The 26846-nt window shown below is 40.7% G+C and overlaps 2 protein-coding genes, 1 long non-coding RNA gene and 2 other non-coding genes across 6 annotated transcripts; 2 read left to right on the forward strand and 3 right to left on the reverse strand.

Moving 5' to 3' along the window:
- Window positions 1-708: 708 nt before the first annotated feature.
- Window positions 709-4045, forward strand: nsrp1 (nuclear speckle splicing regulatory protein 1). 2 transcript variants are annotated; one of them, XM_060891389.1, is made up of 7 exons: window positions 709-763; window positions 1259-1346; window positions 1456-1512; window positions 1735-1863; window positions 2060-2267; window positions 2459-2561; window positions 2977-4045. In XM_060891389.1, the coding sequence occupies exons 1-7, from the start codon at window positions 741-743 to the stop codon at window positions 3680-3682; spliced, it is 1314 nt and encodes a 437-aa protein (XP_060747372.1). In that variant the 5' UTR covers window positions 709-740; the 3' UTR covers window positions 3683-4045. The 2 variants fall into 2 exon arrangements, with proteins under 2 accessions (XP_060747372.1, XP_060747373.1); XM_060891390.1 differs by having other exon boundaries at window positions 742-773.
- Window positions 4046-4539: 494 nt separating this feature from the next.
- On the reverse strand, window positions 4540-5672 carry LOC132860028 (uncharacterized). The gene is made up of 5 exons (XR_009649778.1): window positions 5475-5672; window positions 5275-5388; window positions 5033-5088; window positions 4740-4820; window positions 4540-4652 (listed from the first exon to the last, which is right to left on the reverse strand). It is a non-coding gene; the product is annotated as an uncharacterized LOC132860028 (long non-coding RNA).
- On the reverse strand, window positions 4914-4988 carry LOC132860540 (small nucleolar RNA SNORD65). Its single transcript, XR_009649852.1, has one exon. It is a non-coding gene; the product is annotated as a small nucleolar RNA SNORD65 (small nucleolar RNA).
- On the reverse strand, window positions 5158-5233 carry LOC132860537 (small nucleolar RNA SNORD49). The gene has a single exon (XR_009649849.1). It is a non-coding gene; the product is annotated as a small nucleolar RNA SNORD49 (small nucleolar RNA).
- A 4971-nt stretch (window positions 5673-10643) lies between the features above and the next one.
- On the forward strand, window positions 10644-25920 carry nup98 (nucleoporin 98 and 96 precursor). Its single transcript, XM_060891772.1, has 32 exons — window positions 10644-10815; window positions 12598-12704; window positions 12872-12967; window positions 13365-13550; window positions 13640-13776; window positions 13878-13985; window positions 14091-14253; window positions 14608-14765; window positions 14859-14999; window positions 15105-15231; window positions 15319-15411; window positions 15498-15641; window positions 15747-15877; window positions 16078-16265; window positions 16372-16491; window positions 16651-16934; window positions 17038-17290; window positions 17399-17576; window positions 17753-17911; window positions 18571-18795; window positions 18903-19029; window positions 19519-19936; window positions 20106-20338; window positions 20488-20757; window positions 20858-21015; window positions 22403-22543; window positions 22859-23010; window positions 23114-23335; window positions 23822-24063; window positions 24184-24338; window positions 24446-24557; window positions 24666-25920. Exons 2-32 carry the CDS (start codon window positions 12626-12628, stop codon window positions 24866-24868), a joined length of 5403 nt encoding a protein of 1800 aa, XP_060747755.1. The 5' UTR covers window positions 10644-10815; window positions 12598-12625; the 3' UTR covers window positions 24869-25920.
- Window positions 25921-26846: the final 926 nt, after the last annotated feature.

Here is a 26846-nt window from a genome sequence, read left to right on the forward strand (position 1 = left end):
GGTAGGCACAGGCTCCCCGTGACCCGAGGTAGTTCGGATAAGCGGTAGAAAATGAATGAATGAATGAATTCAAAATAGTCTTATTTATAAAAAGTATTATTTTGAATTCTTAGTAATAAATAGTATTATTTATACAAAAGTATTATTTTGAATGTTATTCTTCTATTATTAATATTATTATTATACAATTATTATATAATTATTACAAATTATTTATTATTATTTATTCTTCACTGCTTGAATGTAGATTATACATAAAGAAGCTGCAGTGTAGAAGGTTTTCTGTCTCTTTAAATAATTTTGTCAGTGTTTGTTACACAAAAACAATTAAATGTGAAATTTCTTCAAAATAAAATATATTTTCCAACAAAGAGAACCATCGCCATCTGCTGGCACTACTTCCAATTCATAAATAAATGTAATAAAATAGAATAAAATAAATAAACTAAAATAATACAATAGGAAATATATCATTATTGTCAAGTGTTTATGTACAAACGCACAATAAATCAAATGAATTCAATCATGGCGCATCCGTTTGATTAAGCTTGACACTTTCATCGACTATTTTTCAAACATCTATTTCTAATGAATTCAAAAATATATTTATTGGGGTTTTTTAATGCTATTAAATTGTAACTAAAATACCTCAAAAAATATTTCTAACCTTGTACGTTGAGATTATTTAAGCGAATCTGCTCTACTAATTGTTCGTACGGCCAAAGGAAAAAAAAAACAAGATGGCGGCGTTCGGTGGTAAACAGTAAGTAAATGTAATGCAGGATTTGAAGTGTTTTAAGTGTATTAGTAGTTTATATATATATATGTGTGTAATGACAATTGCATACGTGTATTGTTAGGTTAATTATTGTCTATAACGAGTATTTACTTAGAACTGAATATACGATAGCTATATGACTAGCTAGCTAGCTAATAAAGCCTAACAACACTATAGAAACCGTGTACAAAAACAGTGTACAGTAATATTCTGCTTCTGTAATAATGGTCCTAACAACATCATCTATAGGACCACTCGTTGTTTGAGTATTTAACCACATTAATAGACAATAAAGTAGAGAGTTTTTCTTCGGCATGTAAGTACACAGTGGAAACAAGTTGCTAGAAAAGTGACAGGAAAATTGGGAAAAGCTACATAGACAAGATGGAACAAGACAATAAATACATGCTGAAGAAGCAGACTAAATGTAATAAATATACCACACAATAATTAAAACATCTCTGTTTGACATTATTGCAGGTACGGGCTTATTATACCCCAGAAGAGCGCTTCAAAATCAGCCCCTTTGTCAAGACCTTCTATTTTTGGAGATGACTCGGATGATGAAGTAAAAACACTAACTCATTCTTCATCTCTCATTCCTTCCCTCGTGTATATATATCGCTTTGATCCTGTGTCCAGAGTGTGCATTAACATTATCCTTAACTTATTCCCAGACGTCTGTTGGGGAGAGCTTGCAGAAGGAGGCGATCAAAAAGAAGATGATGAAGCAGGTAAAAACCACCAGAGTCGATCAAATCGCTGGTTCCCAACATCAGTCCTGCGTCACACCTATGTTAACCGTTGCAGGGCTGTTTATTAGCTGGTTCTTTGAATCAGGTGTGTTAGGACTCAGAAAACATTAAAACAATGAAGGACAGGGCTGGGAACATGTTCAATAGATTAAGCATTCTGTCACAGCAGGGTGTGTATTAATGCGTTATAAACTTGTTCAGACGCGACTTGAGATGCAGAAAGCCCTGGAAGAGGACAGCAGCGTTTATGAGTATGACGCCGTGTACGATGACATTCAGAAGCAAAGGCTTGAGAGCAATAAGAAGCTTCTGGGGGGTGCCGACAGAAAGGTGTGTATTATTCCGATAGTGCTGTCTGTATTTAATGTTTAATATGGTAAGCTGTGCAAGCTGGAGCCTTTGAACACTTGAATTTGGTTTTGTAAAATCTTAGTTTTGTGTAAAAATGCTATATATTTCTATTACTTTGAATTCTGAGTCATTGTTATTAAGTCAAACAGCAACCACAAAACTGTTCTCCTTTTAGCCCAAATACATAAACCAGCTAATGCGTGCCGTAGAAGAAAGGAAGAAGGAGCAAGAGCGGCGCGACGACAGAAAGATCCAGAAGGAGAGAGAGGCAGAGGGGGAAAGGTTTGCTGATAAAGAAGCGTATGTGACCTCAGCCTACCGGCAGAAACTCAAAGAGCGCGAGGAAGAGCTTGAGAGAGAGAAGAGAGCGGCAGAGATAGAGGGTGAGATTTTATTACACCAGCTTGTTTGGGTGGTTACTGAAGAAAGGGCAGGAATCATGCACATAATTTCCAACATAAATCCCAAATAATCTTGGGAGGGAAAAAAATTTATTTTTATTCACTTTTAATAAAGTTGAACAGATGCCTGTATTTTTTATTTTTTTTTTGTTGTTGTTGTCTTTAATCCAAAGCTGCTTTGGATGTGAAGAAGCAGAAGGACCTGAGCGGATTTTACAGACACTTTCTGAATCAAACCGTCGGAGAAGAGCCTCTTCCTGATCGCAGTGCAGACAGGTAAGAACTTATATACGCTAAGAGACTTTAAGCCTCACCCTTTTTATCATAGATACAGGAAACGTAGATGATGCATTAGTTGATATGGTTGTGCCTTTACCTTATCAGGGTACATGCGGCTGTAACTTGCATCAAATGATTTGCACCAAATTTGCATTGGGTCAGGCGCTTTTAGAACCGGCCACTTTAATAGAAACACTTGCAGCTCTATCCAGTCAACTGATCATGTGGTAACAGAGCAACGCAGGCAATTATGGTAAATTAATAGTAAATAAAAAACATGCACAGCTTAGTTTGCTGACTGATGATCAGCACTGTTGCACTATTTTGCAGACGTACTTGTGATAATTCCCATGTTGTGGACGTTTTTCTTGCCAGTCATTCCTCTAAAATAACCTTCTGTAACTTGTTACAGGCGAGAAAAATCTAAATCCCCAGTTAAAACCTCGCCACCCCGAGCAAACGAGAGTGAAGCCGAATCGAATGAGGAACAGAGTTTGTCTAAAGCAGAGTTCAGCAAAAGCAGCACCAACAGCAGCCACTCCAAACGGCAATACCGCCAGCGGTCTCCTTCATCCGGCAGCGAAGTTGAAAGAAAGAAGGAGAAGAAACTAGAGAAAGATAAGCGCAGCCATAGAGAGAGAGAAAGAGCCCGGTCGAGGGATAGAGAAAGAGAAGACAAGCACAGCCACCAGGAAGAGGACAGGGACAACATCCGGAAAGAAAACCGCGACCACGCGAGGGAAAAGGATCGACACCGGGACAGAGACAGAGAGAGAGGGCGAGAACGAAGAGATAGAGACAAAGAAGACAGACAAGGCGAGAGGAACAGAGCCAACAGTGAGCAGGACAGACACCGAGATCGAGCATACCAGAAAAATCATGACAAAAAGGAACAAGAGAAGAAGGTGCAAGGAGATGGAAAAGAGAAGGACAAGGACACGGAGGACACAGAGGTTCAACAAGACAAGGACACACAAGCCGACAAGGACGCTCAAGCCCCCAGTAAGTTTGCGAAACGCAGCAGCGAACAGACTGTGAGCTCGGCCAGAGATAGATATCTGGCCCGACAGATTGCTCGCTCTACTGCGAAGACCTACGTGGAAAAAGAAGATGAATAATTGCTATACGCTAAATGAATACACTGTACAGATATTTGGATGTTTGTAGCTGTAAAAAAAAAATTAAAAAATCATAAACCACCAAGAAAACATTTCTGTAAAAAATACTTACATTATACAAATATAGTAAATCACACCTTTAGGGTTAATATGGGCTCACGTCTCACACAAAGTATATTCCTAGACATACAAAATCTTCTGTTAAATGTTAATGACCTCATTAGGCTTAATTGTCATGTTCATGTAAAAGAGAAACTGATTTCAAATTTAAGTAACAAGCCATCGGTCTTTAATGTTCATGGTCATTTACACACTGAGGTGTAATGGTTTCTAAGTTCAAATAAATCCTGCTGCAACCCCAAACCATTGCTTTTTGTATGTGAAGCAATACCAAGTCCCTCAATGAGATGAAAAACAAGAACTTGATCATGGAAAGTAATTACATTTGTCTGCACCAAGAGTTTAAAAGAAATCTGCTTGAACAAACAAAAGGCCAAGATTTTTAAAAAAAAACAAATGGCAGCTAAATCACTTTCTGGCACAGACATTATGGAATCGTAGTGGGACTGAATAGGTTTGGAAGTCATTAGCAGTTATCAAGGGGAGAGTGCAGGAATTAACATCAAACTTCCATTGTGTACATTAGTCTCAGTAACTGGAAAAACTAAAGGATTTTTCCAAAATGGTTGAATCACACTAGTTTGGCCTGGACCTTAATGTAGTTAATTTGAAATAAGTCAAGAATGCTTTCTTAATAAAAAATAAAAAAAACTGGGTAATTATGTACAGATGTATATGAGGAAGAAGAGAACTGCACAAGATTAACAAAATATCAATTTATTTATGACAAGTTGATAGTCACATAAAATCATACTCGTTCTTAAGCAAAAAAAAAAAAAAAAAAAAAAAATCACTAGGTAGTCTTCCGCTGTGGAAGCTTCTCCATCTCAGCCACGTCGCTTGTTATCTGCTAAATAAAAAAAAGGAATAAACACACAATCAGCAATCGTATTTTAACCAGATCTTAATGAACAGAGATTTAAAAAAAATAACCCACCCATAGATGGTGTATAAAAGCAAGAGACTGTAGTCTGACTTGAACATCAGTTCTTAATGATCAGGAGGTCCTTTTAATCCCCTAATAAAAAAAAAGCAAAGTAAACAGTTATGAACAGTTTAAAGATCTAATTTAGTACAACACTAAATCAGTACAAATCTGCACGAGGCACGTGTTCAGAAAACCGATGATCACCACTGAACATTCTGCCGGTAATTCCAGCTCTTTCAGTTTAGGTTCTCATCATAACACCAATCTGTACATTCACCACACACACACACGAGATCAGATACCTTGCTGATGCAGGAGACTCGGATGAACTGAAGCACCACATGATGTCCACGGTTTTCTACAGAACATACAAAGCTCGTAAGAACAGAGGCCTTGTCTATAGACAACATAACACGTGGTACTTTATTCTCAGATCAATAGTGAATAAAATCGTCAGTTATCGCATAAGACGGCACTTCCTATTCAAGGTTTTCATCACAGAGACGTTCATGTTGCTCTAAGGAACTCGAGCAGAAAGACTCACCTCGTGGTTTAGGAGGAAAAGCTCGAGTTGGTGAACAAACTGATCCTCAAGGCATCGTGGTTGTGTAGGAAGGCTAATAAGATTAGCATCAGAGCATGAGGCTATGCAGTTAACCTGAAAAAAAACAAACAAACGTCAATTAGTACACGTTTTTGTATTACAAAAGCATTACGTTTTAGCAACGAAGAAAATATTAGCACCTCGCCTTAGCATTGTAGCTTCTAGAACCACGTGGTTCATTAGTATTGCACGTGCTATAAAAAAAAAAAAAGCTTTTAAATAAATGTAGACTTCCAGAGCGGTAAAAAGCCCATGACCCATAGAAAAGTGCTCACGGACATATTTTCAACAGACATTAAAGCCATTGAAATTGTCACCAGGTTTAAACTCAAGCCTCGTCACGCGCAGAAAAACAAAGACCGAGCTAACGCCGGGCGCTGAAATATATACTGCGTCTTCTTCTTTGGTGTTTATTTGAGGTTGGACGCTCAATTTATGAGGTGCGTTTCCGCCACCTACTGGATTAGAGTGTGGATTGCAACGCAGTAGTGGTGTTACATAAAATAAATAAATAAATAAATATATAAACCAAAAAAAATAAAAATAAATAAAATAAAATATATTTTTTAATATATTTAAAATATATTTATAAATATAGTATTAAAATATTTAAAAACATAATACAAAAAACAAAACAAATTGGGATTACCCCTTATATATACATATATATATATAAATCCTGTTAATTAATCTTATTTCTTTTGAGCCGTTTCCTAGCAGAACCTAGAGAGACACATTGTTTACTCCCAGTGTCTTTAGAGCCTGTGTGTTAGAGGAAATCTTTCTCTTTCATATGCAAAACATTTAATGCGCACATGAGCTACTGTCTGTTCTTGCCCACATTTATCACATTTCCCTATCCTGCTTCCTTATTCTGTGCAGGTATTTATTTAATGCACAGTGTCAAATGTGCATTCTGGAGCAACACGCCCTTGAATGTGGTACTGACAATCTCTTGAATGGGGTATAAGTGCCTTCCTTTTATTCCACTTTTTCGCTATGATCCCTCTCACTTCCTGTTTACTTAATGATAAACGTATGTCAATATGTGAGTGTTTTGAAGATTTGGCCAGAGTGTCTGCCTCTTCATTTCCTTTCACCCCTATATGTGATGGGACCCACAAGAAGTTAACACTATGTCTGTACCTACTACTGTAGTTCTCAAGAGGCTTTGTATTGCTTCATAAACCAAGTCTTGTCTTGCTGTAGATGTTCTACAGTGCATCATTTGTAAAAATTACTGACCTAGTAGCTTGTACTTCCTCCATCCACTGAAGTGCTAGCACTACATTTACATTCCCGGCATTTAACAGACTCCCTTATCCAGAGTAACTTACTTTTTTTATTTCAATTTATACAACTGAGCAATTGAGGTATGAGGGCCTTGCCCAGGGGCCCAGCAGTGACAGCTTGGTGGACCTGGAATTTTTAAACCTATGACCTTTCGATCGGTAGTCCAACACCTTAACCACTAGGCTACCACAATAGCTGACCAATAGTCCAACACCTTAACCACTGAGCTACCAAATACCACAATAGCATATAGCAGATATCTCAGATAAAAAGTATACAGACTGATGCTGCTGTACATCCAGTGTACATCCTTCGATCCATGTGTATATATCTGAACTGCTTTGTAATACGTTTGGTCAATGTATTGTTGCACCATTTCACTGCTTAACATGCTCTGTCCTTTGTTCTGTTTTTCTTTATATATAAAGAAATATTAAATATAAAATGTTAAATAGATCTAATATTAATCTTGAATTTTGTATTCTATTAATCTTTATATTATTCTTTATAATAAACTTTTGTTCTATGTTTATGTTCTGTAAAGCTGCTTTGAGACAATGTCACTTGTAAAAAGCGCTATAGAAATAAACTTGAATTAAATTGAATTGAATTGAACTTATGTAGCTGAGTGTAAAACATAGGGCAGAGCCAGGGAGGTATTGCTGATATGACCACTTAAGGGGCAGCATCAAGATTACATAAGCCTAGGAGTAGGTAGAACGGAGGATGATGAAGGAAATGAATGGTTAACTTCATGCTCATTAAATCAACCTTACCAATGCTATTCAACTTCAAAACCCTGCTCTCATATTCCCATACAAAAGAAAAGTGAGATTCAGGCTACAAATACCAGAAAACGTAGAGCTAGGAGACAAAAACAAAGTGAAGAAAAAAAGAAGAGAATAGAACAGACAGCAGAAGAAATAAAACAGCTGGTGAATGAATTAAAGAATATGAAGCTTGAAGAAATCAATGGATGAAAAAGTATCAGACTCCGTACCGAGACAGAAATGAAGAATGGATCAAAATCAAGATTATTAAAGTGATTAAGTTTTCTTTACTTTATTTTTCTTTCTTTGCTTTCAAAATATTTATTCACTAATATTGATTGTGTGTTAAAAGATAAGATGTGCTGAGTATGCTATATGAATGCTCTCTTAAAAAAATAGTCAACCGCCAGTGCTCAGAGGATACCGCTGACAGTAACCCGTAAAGGGAAACCACAACGCACGTAGGGGAAAGATTTAGTTAGTAAGATGATATTGCAAGCTTGTGCTTTTTGAAAGGAGTATATACAGTACCTTAAGGCATACAACCGGTTACTGACCACAGGGTCACCGACTTTGAGAGAGGAATGGTGGAGGGAGTTGGTTTTGTAAGAGAGGAATGGAAAGGATGTTGTTTTTAAAGTCGATAAGAATGGCGTATTGGTGAAAGGCTTGAAAATGTATAAAAGCTTGTCTTGAATTACATTGTGGGTGTATTCTAGTGTAGACTAGAATTTATCTATTATCATTTATATGTATTACAATGCTTTTAATAAAAACAAGGCCTCCCATTGTGTGTACCCTAAAAAGACAAGAAGGTCTAAGTCTGCCTCCTTCATTTAAAGATTCAAACAATAGATTAAGTAGAAGAACTTGAAGAGGATCCTTTGTTAGAAGACAGAGGGACTTCGAAGGACACCTGCATTCAAGGTAAGACCAAATCTGATAGTTGATCTTGTGTTTTCAAAACTAACCCGTGCAAACTAGGACACTTTCCTTAGTGGGATCGTGGAAGGGTTTCCTACGCAATCCGAAAACAAGTGTCACCAAGAGACACATACATCAGTATAAATGACTTCACCGTTTAAAATTCAGTCTGACTTGAAGCTCAGACTTCACCGTTGTAAACCGACAGTGATAATACTGAAAAGTAATATGCTTTATGTGGCTCTGCTGATAATCTGTTTTGAATAAAAGGTGCCAACACATTCTTAACCAAGGCTTCGCTCTTAGTTCCACCACAGGACAACTTGGCTGCAATATTAGAGTCACTGAATATTTTTGCAATGATCTTGTTCCTGCACTCATTGGAGGTAGCTGTGGTCATGTCGCACACCATGAGAAGTAGCTCTTAATTCTGTGATGGCAAATTTGTCCTCGTCCTTGTCTTTCCTTATCGTGAATGATGAAATTGCTTTAGTTTGCCAGATGATTTCAATGTTGTTGTTTTTTGTATTAGCATGGTCATCCAGAGCAGTTTCGCAAAGCCGAATACATCGACAGCGTTCTAAATACGAACAGAAACAGTAAATGTTGATCTAGCCTATTGAAACTGTGACATTCAGGGTTCCAGAGGAGAAAATAAATTTCCTAGATCTGACTATTAAAAGAAGGACAATCCCATTTGATATTTGGTGACCCTACCCTGTCCAGGGATACCTGCCGTCTACCCCAAGTCCCCTGTGATAGGCCCCAGGCCTGGCGTGTAACCCAAAGGTGTTTAGTGGTATTTAGATCAGGGATCTGTGTAGGATGCTCAAGTACTTCCAGACCAAACTTTGGAGTTTCATGGAGCTTGTTTTGGGGGCATCGTCATGCTGGAACGGGTTTAAATCTGTTAGATTGGGTTTAGACAAAATTGTAATGCTACCAGGGCTGTCAAGTGTCACGCATTAAGAGTGACAGTCATGCATTTGGGTCTTTTGTCACGCTCTCCCGCCACACATCATATTTCCCACGCAGAAAAACGTTTTGACTATTTATGTTATATTTAATATGCCGCAGTGCCCAAAATGTCTCTGTCCGCAACGCTGTGTCTATGGAACCAGGAATCAGGCTTGGCAGGAATCAAGCGCGTCTCCCCTGGAGTTCTTAGTCGAGCCTGACACTTAACAGCCAATCAAAAAAAAAGAAGCTACACAATAGCCAATCAGAAAATAGCACTATTGTATTTGGGTAAGCACGTTCGCCTCACACCTCCAGGGTTGGGGGTTTGATTCCCGCCTCCGCCTTGTGTGTGTGGAGTTTGCATGTTCTCCCCGTGCCTCAGGGGTTTCCTCAGGGTACTCCGGTTTCCTCCCCGGTCCAAAGACATGCATGGTAGGTTGATTGGCACATCTGGAAAATTGTCCGTAGTGTGTGAGTGCGTGAGTGAATGAGAGTGTGTGTGTGTGCCCTGTGATGGGTTGGCACTCCGTCCAGGGTGTATCCTGCCTTGATGCCCGATGATGCCTGAGATAGGCACAGGCTCCATGTGACCCGAGGTAGTTCGGATAAGCGGTAGAAGATGAGTGAGATGAGAGAGAGTGTATATGGGTAAGATTTAACGCAACAACCATTGAAAAAAAAACATATTCATTAGAGAGGGTATTTTCGATGGTCCGTTTGAACAAAACCCCAACACGAAACAGCTTGTCTCTGGACGGGACATTGTCCTCAATCATGACCCTAAAAATGTCTGGGCTTGTGCTGAACTGTTTTAAATGGGAGCAACATTACAAATGATAAAGGAGTCCAAGAAGGCAACAAACACTTACAATAAATAACACCAGTCATAATCTCTCTCTCTCTCTCTCTCTCTCTTGCTCTCTCTCACTCTCTCTCTCACACACACACACACACACATTAATAAATGGAAATTGAACAAATACTTTGTATTTGGTTAAAATGTGGTCAGTGATCCTGGTGAAACACATATTTTTTTACTTTTGGGTGGTGGTGTTTTTTTTTTTTTTTGCAAATGTCACTCTTGCCTGTATTAAAAACTTGACAGCCCTGTGCTACACTATTATACTATTGTGTGTTAGTTCTGTGTGATATGGTCAGGTGGCCAGACAGCATTATTTTCACATGCTGTCAGTGCATAACTGATTACATTCGTCAAAAGCACCGATTTTAACTTTACGCAGAATTAAAATAAATGAAATATGCAAGGACGTGTTATTAATATATAAATATATATAAAAAAGACTTTTTGATTTTTTTTTTTTCTCCGTGTCGAATCTCCAGTTCACGTGTCGAATCTGCGTCTCTGTTCTACAGCCGGTGACGCATTTGGCGTTGCGTTGTTTCCCTCCAAGCGACCGAGTTCTTTTAGCGACATGTTCTTCGAACGTTCCGTCGGAAAGCTCACATCTTCTCCAAGCATCGCAGACGTGACGGATCTCTGCGTGTCCGAACACACGTTGTGATTTTCGACGCAGTGAGTAACTTTTGACCAGACACGTGATTTTGTTCGACTTTTGAATCGCTCTGTCTCGCGCACTACCACCTTTAGCTAGCTATGCTAACTTAGCTAGCTGGCTAACTAGCCGACTCGTGAGCGTTAAAACGCAGCTAATTCGTTAAAAATAACGAACACATATATAAGTATGATATCTTAAACGCCTCTTTCTATTACACATCGAGCGTTTTAAACCTTTAAATTGGGTAATATAATGTTTTTTTAAAAAAAAAGTCGCTCGTGCGCTCACTGGCTCTGATTAGCGCGTTAGCTTTAAGCTAACATCACTGGAAAGCGGTTCTCACTGGTTTGTACGACAAGCACGTGAGTCAAAATATAACGTTGTAGTAATTCATTTGTTTTTGGTTTTTTGTTAAAAAAAGAAGCCAGATGAAACGATTCCAGCTTCGATAACACTAATCGTGGTTAAGCTAGACCTTTTAATCTGGGCGGTTTTGGTTAGTTGTTGTCTGTTCACGCTAGTTTTTACTGGATAAATCCGGTTTGTAAACCTCATAGTTACCTCAGACTTCACGGTACTTTTACAGATAATCTCCCTGTTGTTTAGTTTCTGTCAGTGACTAAAACTAATGGCATTCTGACTCTTTACAAAGCTTCTACACCTGAGTTTAAACACAACACAGGCCTTGACCGAGCACAAGGCCTTGTCTCTGGCGCCCAGGACACTTAAACAACACTTATTTATGAGTTAAAGCACTATTTAATAAAAAATGTATTCATTGCATTTAACATGATTATAAGAATTTAGTAACAACTCTGAGGTAAATAAATAGGACACGAGTTCTCCTAGTTCTCTTTGAATGCTATTGCTATTATCACGTTACAAGGAGTTTGTCATTTATTGTACATGTGGGAAAAGTGTTCTTCTTTCTTCCTTTGTTTTTTTTTTTTATTATTAAAGAAAGTATTTTAATGAATTTTAAATTTTAATTTAATATTTTAATTTATTTAAGGGCAAAAAAAATCTAAATCTTGACCCATGGACACTTCATTCTATTGCCAAGTAGTAAACACGATCAAACCTTAATCCTGATGATTTCCCCTCAGTCATGCGAATAAATAAGACATCATTTTTTTTGTTTGAGCCATATAACATAAAATATAAATCATCTATTTGCTGTTCTTTCTTAGAAAAGTCTCTCAGATTTAGATTTCTATTACATCTCTTACTGTCGTTTCACGTCGTTGTTAGCTGAAAGAGAAAGAAAGAAGAAAAAAAATACTCTAATACTAGATAAGGTAAACCGAGTGGTTTTATTTTTAAAGGCATAATATAACTTATTGTTTGCTTCTCATTATAATATATTATGTTCAGTATAGAGAGTATTATCAGCAAGTACTCATCTGTAGTTATAACGATTTGTGCCTTTTCCCACCAGCAGGACATAAAACTGTAGAAGTGCTGTTTTATCCTGCTATCATTAATAACAGCGTTTGCAGATGAGACAGATGTGGTGGTGGTTTTGTCTTTTTTTTTCCAAGCAGTCATGTTTCTTATACACAATATCGCTAGTTATGTGAACTACCACATTATACACCTTAAAAACGTGTAATTTTATACATTGATTATAAATTTAATCGGTTAATATTTTGAAAATAATTTCAGAGGATTATGAAAGCAACAGAATTTCGGTGACGTTTCTGAACAATTCTAACTATTTGTAGCTCCTTTTTTAATGCATAAACAATTGTGTTGTTGGTTTCGATCATTGAAATTGATTGTATTTGTGTCCGTGGCAGACTTATGCAGTGTCTATAGCAGCCCAAGATGTTCAACAAGTCGTTCGGTACTCCCTTTGGGGGAGGAACAGGAGGATTTGGGGCTTCATCTACGTTTGGACAACAGAGTAAGTATTGATGTCATCTGTGCTTCATGTTTCGACCAGTCTGATTTTCTTTTTACAAGGGTTTTTATTTATTTATTGTTTTCTTTGAGCCTAATTTCCTGTGTTGGTCTACATTGAGGATCATTTTGGTCTACATAATTTATTTATTTTTTGCTTTCACTATCCAGACACAGGTTTCGGAGCAACAGGTGGTTTTGGTGCCTCTGCATTTGGAGCCACAAACAACACCGGTGGTCTCTTTGGCGCAACACAGAACAAACCTGGTATGCAGATAAATACACGTACATGCTTCTGTCATCTCCATGTGTTCAATTTTTGAGCACGATTTGTAAAATAAGTCTTTGGTATTGTGATGTGTTCCAAATGTTAGATCTCATGTTTGAAATCTTTATTCTTGATTATCTGTTTTAAAACGATTGCACTGTACAAAACATGTGCTGTGTTTCTTAAAATAAAAGAGGTTTTTACAGTATCTGTGGTTAGCCAGTATTCCACAAATGTAGAAAGAAAGAAAGCTTTTTGTTGTTCTTATATGCAAATCAACGACAGAATTGACTCTCATGAGTCAAATGAATTCAACTCGGGAGTCACTCTGGTGGTGAATGGATCAAGGAGGCTGAAGAGATTATGTAATAAACAAAGATCTTTTGCTCTACCTAGGAGGGCTTTTTGGCTCCAGCACCTTCAATCAGCCCGTCACTTCGTCCACAAGCAGCGGGTTTGGGTTTGGTGCAACAAGTGGTGGTACCTCAAACAGCCTCTTTGGAAGTACTAATACAGGAGGTGGAGGTCTTTTCTCCCAGCAAGGCAATGCATTCAGTGCCAGTAAACCCGCCTCCTTTGGTAGTAAGTTCAGTTTAATTAATTTGGTAAGGAGTTACACAGATATGTGGTTATTTGGTCTATGTTATTACATTGTCAAATCTGTTTTGCAGCATTCGGGACTAGTACCAGCAGTGGAGGGTTGTTTGGGACAACTAACACCACCTCCAATCCGTTCGGAGCAGCCTCGTCTTTGTTTGGATCCTCGGGCTTTACAGCTGCCCAGCCTGGCACAACCATCAAATTTAATGTAGGTTTAATCATTTTAATTCCTTACAACTTAATCTTTTTTAACTTGGTCGGAAACATAGGCGTTTTTAAAATTTTTCTCCATCTCCTAATTTCTTTCAGCCACCAACAGGAAGTGACACGATGGTAAAGAGCGGTGTGACGACCAGCATCAACACCAAACATCAGTGTATCACAGCTATGAAGGAGTACGAAAACAAATCTCTGGAGGTCAGGAGCAGTGTTTTTTGTTTTTTTTTCTCCCCTCTCCTCTCTCTCCATAGTGTCTTGAGTGTTTAACCAGTTGAGTTTAATAATTGCGTCTCTCTTTTTCAGGAGCTACGGTTAGAGGATTACCAGGCTGGGAGAAAGGGACCCTCCAACACAGGCGGCCTGTTTGGGGCTACAGCCACCGCAACACCAAGCACTGCTACCGGTCTGTTTGGCTCCACGGGTCCTGGCTTCAGCTTCAACCAGGCCAAGCCCTCCTTCAGTGCTGGTAAATATAATATATATATATATATATATATATATATATATATATATATATATATATATATATATATATATATATATATGTATATATGTATATATGTATATATAAAAAACACAATCACTAAGTCACAGACATTGGCGTGTCCTCAGGATGTACGCATATATACTTTTGCTAGAAATGCAATAAGTCCTTTAAACACACCTATGTAATTTTTTGAATTTGGTCTCATGATTACAATGGAATCTTTAGCAAGTATGTCAAGCAAGGGTATGCATGTCTTTGTGCTGAATTCTAGACACGTGTATGTATTGCTGTGGCACAAAATGAATGACAGTAACATGACTAATTGTTCTGTAGGTACAAGTGGATTTGGGGCGACTCCGGGTGGCTTATTTGGCCAGCCAGCTCCGGCTAATAGTCTCTTCAAGCCCTTTGGTCAGCCCACCACGACCCAAAACACAGGCTTCTCATTCGGTGGCACCAATACCATGGGCCTGGCCAATACCAGCAGCATGGTTAGTACACACAGTTAGAAGGTTTATAGGTGATAATGCTGACATCGATGTTTGTAATTATTTTATAATCTGTGGATTATTCACCGTGATCAGGGTTTGTTTGGGAACACCGCTGCCTCACAGGCTGGAGGTCTGTTTGGAAACACAGCGAACACCAGCACAGCAGCTGGCTTCGGCACGGGCACTGGACTCTTTGGGCAGCCCAGCACAGGCTTTGGGAATGTTGGTACACAGGTGACTAGTGAAAATTTCTCACTTTCAGCTATTTTAGTCCATATGAATGTCATTTAGGTAGTTTAGCTATTTATGCATTCATGTTTTTTTAATAAATCTTTACAGAATTTGTTTGGAAACAAGCCTGCTGGTTTTGGCACCACCACAACGAGTGCTCCTTCCTTTGGCACAGGCACAGGCCTGTTTGGCAACAAGCCCACACTCACACTTGGCACAAATACAAACACTTTTGGTAAGTGTGGTATTTTTTTTGTAGTCTGTTTGTAACAGAAGTTTGAGTTGTAACATCTAATGGCAAGTTTTTAAATATGTGTCTTAGGTTTTGGTGCCAATCCTGCTGGAGGCAGCCTGTTTGGAAACAAACCTGCTACTGGTACACTAGGAACAGGACTTGGAGCAGGTTTTGGAACGGGTATAAGCTGTTCTGTTATTTTGTGTATAACAAACTGCATCGTCTTGTCTTTGTATTGAGAGGAGCATCTCACCCCATCCTTTCAGGTGTAGGTACAGGGACAGCGTCTCTGTTTGGAAATAACCAGAACAAGATTGGCTCCACTCTAGGGACAGTGGGCACGTTTGGGGGACCTAGCTTCAACACGGGAAACAGCAGTCTGAACTTTGGAGCACCGCAGCAGCCTGTCGGTGGGTATTACTCCTTTATGAATTAAGATATTAGAAAGAAACTTTTGTTTGGTTGTGACTTGGCTCTTTAGATTACAAGCTTCCTAAAACGTTCTTTTCTTTCAGCTCTGACGGATCCCAACGCCGCAGCCCAACAAGCGGTGCTACAGCAGCAGCTCAACGCTCTTAACTATTCACCTTTTGGGGATTCTCCCCTTTTTAGAAACCCACTCTCTGATCCCAAGAAGAAAGAAGAGGTAGGTGGCCCTCTTTTTTCTTCCCCCTCTCTCCTCTTCCTTCTACTTTTTCTTTCCTCCCCTCAGTTAGTTGTTAAGGCTCTGATATAAGGAGAGAATGTCATATCTAGAGTAATATAGTTTTCTAGTGCTTTATATCCTGATGCCTGAGATGCTGGCAGATTTGGAGAAAGATTTTTATATTTTTTGCTTTAATTTAGCGCCTGAAGCCTACGAATCCAGCTGCCCAGAAAGCCCTGACGACCCCCACGCACTACAAGCTCACCCCTCGTCCTGCCACGCGTGTGCGCCCTAAAGCCCTCACCTCTTCAGGTTCTGGGAAATCTCAGCTTTTCGATGGCCTAGACGACGAGGAACCATCTCTCACAAACGGAGCTTTTATGCCCAGGTAAAGGACATTTATTCAAAGCCTTGGATTTTAAACAGGGATTTGGCGTTAATGTCTAGAATTCCGTAAAATTTTGTGAAAGCATTTACACTTGTTCTGTTTTTAGGAGGAGCATAAAGAAACTTGTGTTAAAAAACTTGAATGGAAGCAGTCTGTACAGCAGCCCACTGAACAGAGAGGCCGATGACTTGAACTCTCCGTCAGAATATCCGCAGAACGGCCTCAGGTCAGATTTTTTTATCGGTATTTTATAACCATAATTTTTTTTGCCTCTTTTTTTAGCTCGTTTGAGAACTGAATGTTATTCCCTTTAACGTAAGCAGTACAATTTAACTGTGTGGTGTATTACCAGGAAAACCCTCAGTAATCTTAAATCTGTCTCCAGTCTGAGATCAGATGCAGAGGAAACCCAAGATATAGAGAGCGAAGGAGGAGCAGAGGATGATCTGCATGTCTCCAAGTTCTACCCCAACCCCATCGCTAAGTCCATCCCACACAACCAGCCCAGTCCCTCACTGCAAGACACCATCACCGAGCTGAACATGAGGAGAGTCGTCAGCGTCCGTAACGGCCTGGACCTCAGCAGCGAGGAGATCTCTTTGGGAGATGACAGCGTTCAGGAAGAAAGAGACGAAGAGCTGGAGGCACAGAGACCCCCTCACCCAGCTGGTAGGTGGTGTCTCTAGCCTTCCAAGCCTTTTAAATCTACGATGTTAATCTGTAGAACCATCGCGGATCCACGGTTGACTTTCCCCCTCTTTCGTGTTTGCAGGTATCGTTCTCACGCGGGTTGGTTACTACACCATCCCGTCCATGGAGGAGCTCGGGAAGATGCTGAATGAGAACGGGGAGTGTATTGTGGAGAACTTCACAGTCGGAAGGAGAGGTTACGGGTCAGTCTTCTTCCCAGGCGAAGTGAATTTGACCAACCTGAATCTTGATGAAATCGTGCACTTTAGACGAAAGGAAGTAATCGTCTACCCCGATGACAACGACAAGCCTAATGCAGGAGATGGCCTCAACAGGTTAGCAGCACCATCTCCTTTATTCCTGATACTTTTTTGACTTTGAATGGCTGTCGATGCTCTGCGTCCTTAAATAATAAAATGTCGTACATTAAACGTGGTTTACAGACGAGCAGAAGTGACGCTGGATGGCGTTTGGCCCAACGACAAAACCACCCGCGTTCAGATCAAAAGTCCTCAGCGTCTGAGCGAGATGAACTTCGAGGAACGTCTGGAGAACGCTTCACGCAAGCAGGGCGCTCGCTTCCTGGAATACAGACCTGAAACTGGCTCCTGGGTGTTTGAGGTTCGAGACCCTTTTTTCTTTTTTTTTTTTAGTCATGTATGTAGACGTATACGGAGTTTATATGAGATTATATAGTTCTTTGTCACAGGTACGATTTGTTTTTGATGTTTTCTGACCTGCATTTCTGTAAAACTGTTAAACGATTAGAGTTTAATCCTGTTTCATCTTTTCTCCAGGTCACACATTTTTCCAAGTATGGCCTGCAGGACTCTGACGAGGAGGAAGACGTTTCCCCGGCTAAAACCGAGACGAAGAAGTTAAAAACAGCCATCCAGGCAGGACTGCAACAAATTCCACTGTCCCAGCAGCACCAGCAGATGGCGCCTCAAGCTCAGGTAGACTGAGGAACACGCTGCGACAGACACACTGAGCTCATCTGTACCTCTGCTGCTGATGCTGATAAATAAATCCAGGCTGTCTACAAGAATTGATAACATTTTACAGTTACAATTTAGCACCGTATCATATATCATAACTATACAACTTTTTAGTGACTTGGCCTGATTGCTATGCAGATTGTAATCAGTTTGCAGTTAAGAATATATTTTGAAGCATAGTCATGGAGAATTTATTTAACTTCTGTAGGCGTTTAATAACGTCTAACTTTTTTATTGGCTCTTTTGGGATGGATTGTGAGTGAACATAAGCTGATGAATGTATATCAAAGCAATTTTGTTACATAAGTGTTTGTTGTATAAGTGATGAAATGCTTCATTGATATTCCTTGAATTATTGCAAATGATTCCCTAAACACATGCAAATTAAATGGGGTGTGATTGTGGGGTTATGATTGTGCATGTTTTATTTTGTTTATGTATGCTAACAAATAAAAATGCTAAATTATTTGGCAATACAATAAAGTGTCTTTTATTTTATTTTTATTTTTTTGGGTTTAGAGGCATGTCTCTGTGCAACATCTCGAATTAATAGTTGTTGATGTTTGCCGATATTTAAGCCTGAACGTCTCACGGTCTGTCTTTGCACGTGCGTGTAGAGTACGGCCGTGCTGGAACTTCTGAGCCGTGTGCCGGAGCTGGACAGCGACATGGCGGATATCACCCAGGAGCCTCCAGCAGATGGACTGTTTGAGGAGGATGACAGCGTGCTGGAGGATGACACGAGGATGGCTCTAAGACCAGCCACCCCTGCTGAGCCAGAGCCCATCTCTGCTTCCAGTCAGATTGCTTCCTCTTTAGGAATCAACCCACACACGCTTCAGGTTTTAGCATCGTTCCCGCGATACACTGCATATGCTTGAACAGACTGCGTAGACTTGGGGTCGTGTGTTTTAATATGCCTTCTATTCTGTTTCTGTAAATCGCACAGATTATGAAGGCGTCCCTGTTTGCGGGTGACGACGACTGCGACCTCTTTCATGAGCAGCTCCCTCTGAAACTCTTAGAGGTTTCATCTCCTCAGCTTTTAATCGGTAAAGCCCAAGCCAGGCTATCAGGTTAGTAGATTTTTGAATACACACACACACACACACACACAGTCACTACACACGTGTTTTCAGAAACAGGACAAAGCAACACTCTAAGTGCCGTTTGAATTAATATTGTTAGCTGTCCGTTACGCTAGTATAAACCAGAGGTGGGAGTAAGTCACACATGTGCAAGTCACAAGTAAGTCATGAATGTCAAGTCGAGTCCCCCATCTCTGAGTCATTTAACTCAAGTCTGAGTCAAGTCTCAAGTCATGAATGTCAAGCAAGTCTCAAATTTGCGACTCAAGTCCAACATCTCTGGTATAACCTATAGCCTTCACCTAGTGTACCAAAAATGTAGTTATTAGCTTTCGACTGCTTTGGTCAATGCATGAAACACCGTTAACCGTTTTTCCTTTGACCGTAGGAAGACACCCATCATTAATTACTTTGTTGTATTAGTAGGACTTAATGCTGTGTCACTAAAAATTAATTTTTTTTCTTTTTCCCTGGAAGTTGGTAGCCGCCTCCAGAGCAAATTCACCTCGTTTGGAGGGCTGATTTCCCATCTGCCAGAGGTTCCTTTTGGAGCAAGCCCTCAAAAGCCGAGTAAACCAGATGTCCCAGAAGCTCCATGGCCTTCGCTGGGCACCTCCTTTATTTTGCCTCCTCCTGTTCCTGAGGTCACGCTGAGGACTGTTGGAGCACGCAGACTGGGTGGCCCTGTGCCAATGGCTAACTCTGTCACTAGCGGAAAAGGCCGTTTGATGATGGACGCGGCGCTGTACGTGGGACGCTCTTTTCGGGTGGGATGGGGTCCGAACTGGACACTAGTGCATTGTGGGAATCCCCTCAGCACATCTGAAGAGTCAAAGGATCAGACCAAAGACGTCCTGGGCTTCGGCTTCTTGCCCAGACCTACCAAGACCTGGCAGTGAGTTGAGCGAGAATGAATGTTAATTAAGTTTGTTAAGCTGTTTGGTGTTTCGTTCGACTTTTATTTGATTATACTCTAGAGAATAAGTGATTAATAAAAGCTGCACAGCCGTATGTTTGATCAACGATCTGAATTTGATTCATTTTTCTCTCAATGTTTTCTGCAGAATCAATGAAAGCCCTTTCAAAGTACACGTGGAGCAGGTGGTTGGCATGGAGCCCAAGGAGAAGGCACAGAGCCTGTCCGTGTACCACAAGCCCCTCGAGATCGGGCTCAAGCACAGCACGATTAGCACTGATGATATCTGCCCTTTCATCCTGCCAGAGAAAGGCGTGAACGCCCTGCACGATTACGCCAAGTGGATTGTAGAAGTCCTCAAGCAGGCAGGAGCTGGAGATGGTAAGATGATCTCTCTCAGTTCTAACTACTAACTCGTAATGCAAGAAGCAGCGTCTACATGCAGTTTATTTTGGATCAGGTTCAAATGTCTAGATCCAAGTCAGAATTGAGGAAACCTTCTGAGAACACTCTCTTCCTGTTTTCATCAGTTGTACTCAGCCACTGGCAACAAGTGTGGACTCTGTGTGAGGCTTTATGGGGACGTCTTGGAGACCAGGACTTGGAGCCTGAGGTTGGCGGAGGTTATCGAGAGCAACATGCGAGAAGGCACAGTTTCTCTCGCTGGCTATCTGAAAGCGCAGCCCAATGCATCCAGGAGGAAGTGAACCAGTGTAAGACACACAGCCACGTCGAAGCCATCTTCAGCTACCTGACTGGGCACTGTATCAGTGAGGCTTGCAGACTGGCCCAGAAAAATGGTGCGGTTAAAGAAAGAAAAAGAAAAAAAACCCCATCCTCATCATGTCGTTGTGTCTTGGGTTTAGTTTAGTAATTTGCTGTTTGTTCGTGTGTCTGTAGGAGACCATCGTCTGTCCCTGCTGCTGTCCCAGGCTGTGGGTTCTCAGATCAGCAGAGATCTTTTGGCTCTGCAGCTAGCAGATTGGAACAGAATGCAGACAGACTCTTTCATCCATGAGGAGAGATTGCACATTTTCGCTCTACTTGCAGGCAAACCTGTAAGGATCGATACCAGTTGTGTGTCTGTGTCTGTGTGTGTGTGTCTGTGTGTGTGTGTCTGTGTGTGTGTGTCTGTGTGTGTGTGTCTGTGTGTGTGTGTCTGTGTGTGTGTGTCTGTGTGTGTGTGTCTGTGTGTGTGTGTGTCTGTGTGTGTGTGTGTCTGTGTGTGTGTGTGTCTGTGTGTGTGTGTGTGTGTCTGTGTGTGTGTGTGTGTCTGTGTGTGTGTGTGTCTGTGTGTGTGTGTGTCTGTGTGTGTGTGTGTGTGTGTGTGTCTGTGTGTGTGTGTGTGTGTCTGTCTGTGTGTGTGTCTGTCTGTCTGTGTGTGTGTCTGTCTGTCTGTGTGTCTGTCTGTCTGTGTGTGTGTCTGTCTGTCTGTGGGTGTGTCTGTCTGTGTGTCTGTCTGTGTGTCTGTCTGTGGGTGTCTGTGTGTGTGTCTGTCTGTGTGTGTGTGTCTGTCTGTGTGTGTGTGTCTGTCTGTGTGTGTGTGTCTGTGTGTGTGTGTGTGTCTGTGTGTGTGTGTGTGTGTCTGTGTGTGTGTGTGTGTCTGTGTGGGTGTGGGTGTGTGTGTGTGTCTGTGTCTGTGGGTGTCTGTGTCTGTGGGTGTCTGTGTGTGTGGGTGTCTGTGTGTGTGGGTGTCTGTGTGTGTGGGTGTCTGTGTGTGTGGGTGTCTGTGTGTGTGGGTGTCTGTGTGTGTGGGTGTCTGTGTGTGTGGGTGTCTGTGTGTGTGGGTGTCTGTGTGTGTGGGTGTCTGTGTGTGTGGGTGTCTGTGTGTCTGTGTGTGTGTCTGTGTGTGTCTGTGTGTGTCTGTGTCTGTGTGTGTCTGTGTGTGTGTGTGTGTGTGTGTCTGTGTGTGTCTGTGTGTGTGTGTCTGTGTGTGTGTGTCTGTGTGTGTGTGTGTCTGTGTGTGTGTGTCTGTGTGTGTGTGTCTGTGTGTGTGTGTCTGTGTGTGTGTGTCTGTGTGTGTGTGTCTGTGTGTGTGTGTCTGTGTGTGTGTGTCTGTGTGTGTGTGTCTGTGTGTGTGTGTGTCTGTGTGTGTCTGTGTGTGTCTGTGTGTGTCTGTGTGTGTCTGTGTGTGTCTGTGTGTGTGTGTCTGTGTGTGTGTGTCTGTGTGTGTGTGTGTGTGTGTGTGTGTGTCTGTGTGTCTGTCTCTGTCTGTGTGTGTCTGTCTCTGTCTGTGTGTGTCTGTCTGTGTGTGTCTGTCTGTCTGTCTGTGTGTGTCTGTCTGTCTGTCTGTCTGTGTCTGTCTGTGTCTGTCTGTCTGTGTCTGTCTGTCTGTGTCTGTCTGTGTCTGTCTGTGTGTCTGTGTGTGTGTCTGTCTGTGTGTGTGTCAGTTTTATGTTTGGGATTGAATACACCGATTTGATTTGGTCGGATCTCTGTTCTCAGGTTTGGGAGACGACAGACTGCTGTATAAACGTGTGCTCTAAGCTGGACTGGAAGCGCTGTTTGGCTGTGCATCTGTGGTACATGCTGCCTCCTACAGCATCTGTAGCAGACGCTCTCTCTAAATACGAAACTGCCTTTCAGGTACAAATCCTACAGCTCTGTTCTATTCAAAATAATTTAACCTTTTAATAAGAAATTGAATGTCAACTGTGTAACATTAGGAGGAATTGGGACATTCCTAATTTCTGTTTGACTAAACTGCTATTTAAAGCATATTAAAATATTGTGGAGAATAAATTCTTTAATATTTTATGGCTGAAAGTACTGTGTAATAAATATCTGTAGAAATACCAAGATCGATCTCTGTACATGTGCGTGTTGGACCTGCGTTGAGTTCCTGATGGTCTGAATGACTGATTTATTTATTATTTTTTTTAAATAAATGCTTGTTTTCAGGGTTCAGAAGAGGGAATAAAATACGCCTGTGCTCCTCTTCCTCCATATATGGATAATGTAGACCAGGAAACTTTAGAGGAGATGGAAGATACAGAATCTAAAACAACCCTCTATGACATCTGTTTCCATCTTCTCAAACTTTACAGTGACAAGTAAGTAGACAATATGCTTCTTAAATGCTTACAGACTTTTCTCCGGATCTGTTCTGTAACGAACGCGTGTTATTTTTATTCAACATTGATTTGATTTGTTCAGGCACTACAGCCTGCAGCAGCTTCTGGACCCCACTACAGTGACCCCAGAGCAGCTGGACTATAGGCTAAGTTGGCACTTGTGGAACGTCCTACAGGCCCTGAATTACACTCACTTGTCGGTGCCAAGACAAAATCTGCTCCACACTAGCTATGCTGCCCAGCTCGAGAGCACAGGCCTCTGGGAGATGGCTGTTTTTGTTCTTCTGCACATCCCTGACTCCTTGTGAGTAACCTGGCTTTAATTTCACTAAGTTGTATTTGTTTAGTAACGAACCTGTTGCTGCTAAGGGATTATAGAAGGTCCTATAGACTAATTATAGAAGGTCTCATGAGGCGATCAGAGGAGCAAGCAGACATCGTGTAGAGGCTACGAGTGTCACTTTTACGCTTCACACGGGTATCACTCGCATTCTAAACTTTCATCCTCTAACCTCAATTCATTTAACGGTTTCACGTATTACTGAAATAGGAAATAAGCAGCTCTGCGCTAACAAGAAAATCTTGTTGTCATGGAAACATTTTAACAGCCTGCAGCTCTTATGATCTTTAACCTGTACATGTAAACACGAGGAGCTTCTTGGCAACCCTTGCGATAGTCTTCTCGTTGAGGAAACTGAGGCCTAATGTGCAAGCATTAATTAACTTGTTCGTTTATAGAGACAGACGTGTGTTTCGCTGAGCATTGTTGTGTCTGTAATCGGATACGTAGACTTCGAGAGCGTGCTGTGCGGGAGGTCCTGAATCAGCACTGCACCCTGGAGGAGACCGAGGAGACCGCAGAGAAGGAACATTTCCTCACCAACAAGCTGCTCATCCCCATGCAGTGGATTCATGAAGCCAAGGCCACCCGGGCAAGCAGGGACGGAGACCGGCACCGCGAAGCACTGCACCATTACCGGGCCGGACACTGGAACCACTGCCACCGACTTGTCATCCAGAACCTGGCTTCAGGTTTGTGCAGGAATATGTGAAGCACAAGTTTTCTTCTAGTGGTTAATCTTCACTGAGGTGTTCAAACGTTATTATCTTTAATCTAGAATATCCTCATTTGTTGTTTCTATATTCTTCCAGACTGCATCATTAACGATAATCATGAGTATCTGAAGGAGTTTCTGGAAGGCTTGGCAGTGCCTGAGCGCAGCGTGCAGATACAGGACTGGGACACATCAGGACGTGTCTATTTGGACTATATCCGTGTCATTCAGACCCTGAAAGCCATTCAGAGGGTACATCACAACTCTAAACAAAGATTCTATTACTCAAATATTAACCCGGGTTTTGGTGTTTGTTGCTGTCATTTTGAGAATTTTTCCTGTTTAAAAAATCTGTTTAGACGGACAGCCCAGGGTACGAGCTGGAGCGGCTACACACCGACGTCACGTCCCTGTGCAGCAGGATTGAACTCCTTCCCTGTTTCAAAGCCAAAGACAGACTGGCCCAGTCAGGTTCGTGCTTTTAGTGCGTACGTAATGAATAACATTGCAATACATATCACTAAAAGGAAACGTATATTACGGATTATATGACCGTCTGCTCGTTCTGCTCGACTACAGAAATGGCCAAACGTCTGGCTAACATCCTGCGTGTGGTGCTAAGCCTTCAGCAGGGTGGAGAAGGCACACCGGATCCTCGTCACATCCCCCTGTGTCATCTTGCACCCCACATCGGGCGCTTACCCCTGCCAGAAGACTACGCTCTGGAAGAACTTCGCAGCCTCACCCAGTCTTACCTACGCGAATATGTTGTTAGTCACTGAGACTAATGACGATGTACAGAACTTCAGGGCTTTCTCCACACTCTAGATTCACCTCATAATGTCTCATAACACACACAAACATTCATTCATGATTCATTTCGTGTCTGATTTATACGCTTGGATACACGTGTGCATTTTACTGTTTTTTTTTTTTGTTTGTTTTTGTTTATTTTTATTTGAGAACTCTTCATGCATGTTAGTGTTATTTTTCTTACTCTCGGTGGAATGGTTGCTAAACCTCGTTGGCTGGCGATCATTCGAGAGAATCTACACGTTGTATTGTTTCGTATCACCAGCTTTTGTGTTATTTTCTATTAAATACCAGCTAACTTTAGTTTAAATTTTAAGTATTTTGCTTCATGCAACATTATGTGCTCTGGCAGAAGATTTTTTTTTTTGTTTTTTCATTTTCCGCCTTAGAGCTGCTGCATAATTCATATTGAGGATACAACTCAATCAAATCAGAAGTTATCAGTGGCTGAGATTATGAAAAACGTGCTGGTCTTTTTAAGGAAATTATCGTTTTGTTTGAGATGGACTATAACGTCCCTCAGTTTGGCACCAAAACGATGACGATTAAACCTGTAAAATGGCCGTGAATATCTTTATTTTTGTAAGATTTTGTACATATGCCACGCAACAACACTGCATTGTTAACTTTTCAACAAACGTAATATAAATTAACGGACAGAGCTGTAAAGCGGGTGAATGTGAGGATGTATTTAACAAACGTGAGCCGAAATCGTCCCGCTGCCGTTTTGTTTCTCAGTAACGTTCAGACAGCGCAAACGCTTACGTTTTATTTTAGAAGTGCGTAATTAAAAGCGGTCCTGCTCTAATGCTGGTTTTCACATCAACTTCATTTTAATTCTCTTTGCTGTAGCGTGAACTGTCTGACTGTGATGCTTCGTCTTATCCGCTGCTCTGTTCATTTAACGTGTGGATGTGTGTCGCATTCATCCTTTTTCCTCCTCAGCATGTTTGTGCGGATTACTTTTCTAAAAAAACAAAAAAAAACAACAAAAAAGGCAAATAAAATAAAAATAATTCTATTTTCTGTTTAAATGGTTGTATTTCTATATCGAAGAAGCTAAGGCTCAAGATTGTGCATCACACAAACTGAATAGTTATAATGAAATAAATATTCATTCATTCATTTAAATATAATGAATATTTAAAATGAAATAAAGGTTTAATCATCACGGAAAAGCAAGAAAACTGACCTGCTCGTTGCCCATGATTTATTTAAATTCTTTTTAATATAGTGAAAAATAATTCGATATTCTTCCATCAGATTATATTTAATCCATAAACATTAAGGCAGGTTTACTAAAGAATAGCGCAGAGATTATTCACAGCACTTCAGGACAGTCATACTTTCTCTCTCTCTCTCTTTCTGTCCTCACATTGTACACCATAAGTTTCTGTTCATAATCTCTAAATAGAAACATTTACAATAATTCACTGTTAAACCAACGTGATGTATTTTTTCCCCCACATTAAACAACTAGGCTCTTGACACCCTGCAGTTCCTCAGTCAGGATTTTGTAGACAAATGCATTAAAACCCAAACTAAAGATCTGTTTGAAGTAGAAAATGAAGCACGTTATGACAAACATCATCGATATAACGATGTTAAAGATAAAAATTCGATTCGATTATTAACATGTGCGATCTTTCGTTAAGTAACGGCGCATGAGACGGATCTTTTAAAGCATAACACGGGGGAATAAGATAAAAAAGATCTGATTAGGTAACACATTCTCACAAGACAAGTTTAAACAGTGAAGGATTATCACAGATATTTTTGTAATACAATGATAGAGACAATAGAATTAAGACTGGGATAAAAGCGTTATTACAGAAAGTTTTATATATACTTAAACACACACACACACAAGAGCTGTTCATACTAAATAGCATTTTTGGTAGAAAAAATTTAGATCCTCTCTGCTTTACAGCAATTTCTTTACACAAG

The sequence above is a fragment of the Tachysurus vachellii genome, chromosome 17 (genome assembly GCF_030014155.1).
Source record: "Tachysurus vachellii isolate PV-2020 chromosome 17, HZAU_Pvac_v1, whole genome shotgun sequence".
NCBI classification, from domain to species: Eukaryota; Metazoa; Chordata; class Actinopteri; order Siluriformes; family Bagridae; genus Tachysurus; species Tachysurus vachellii.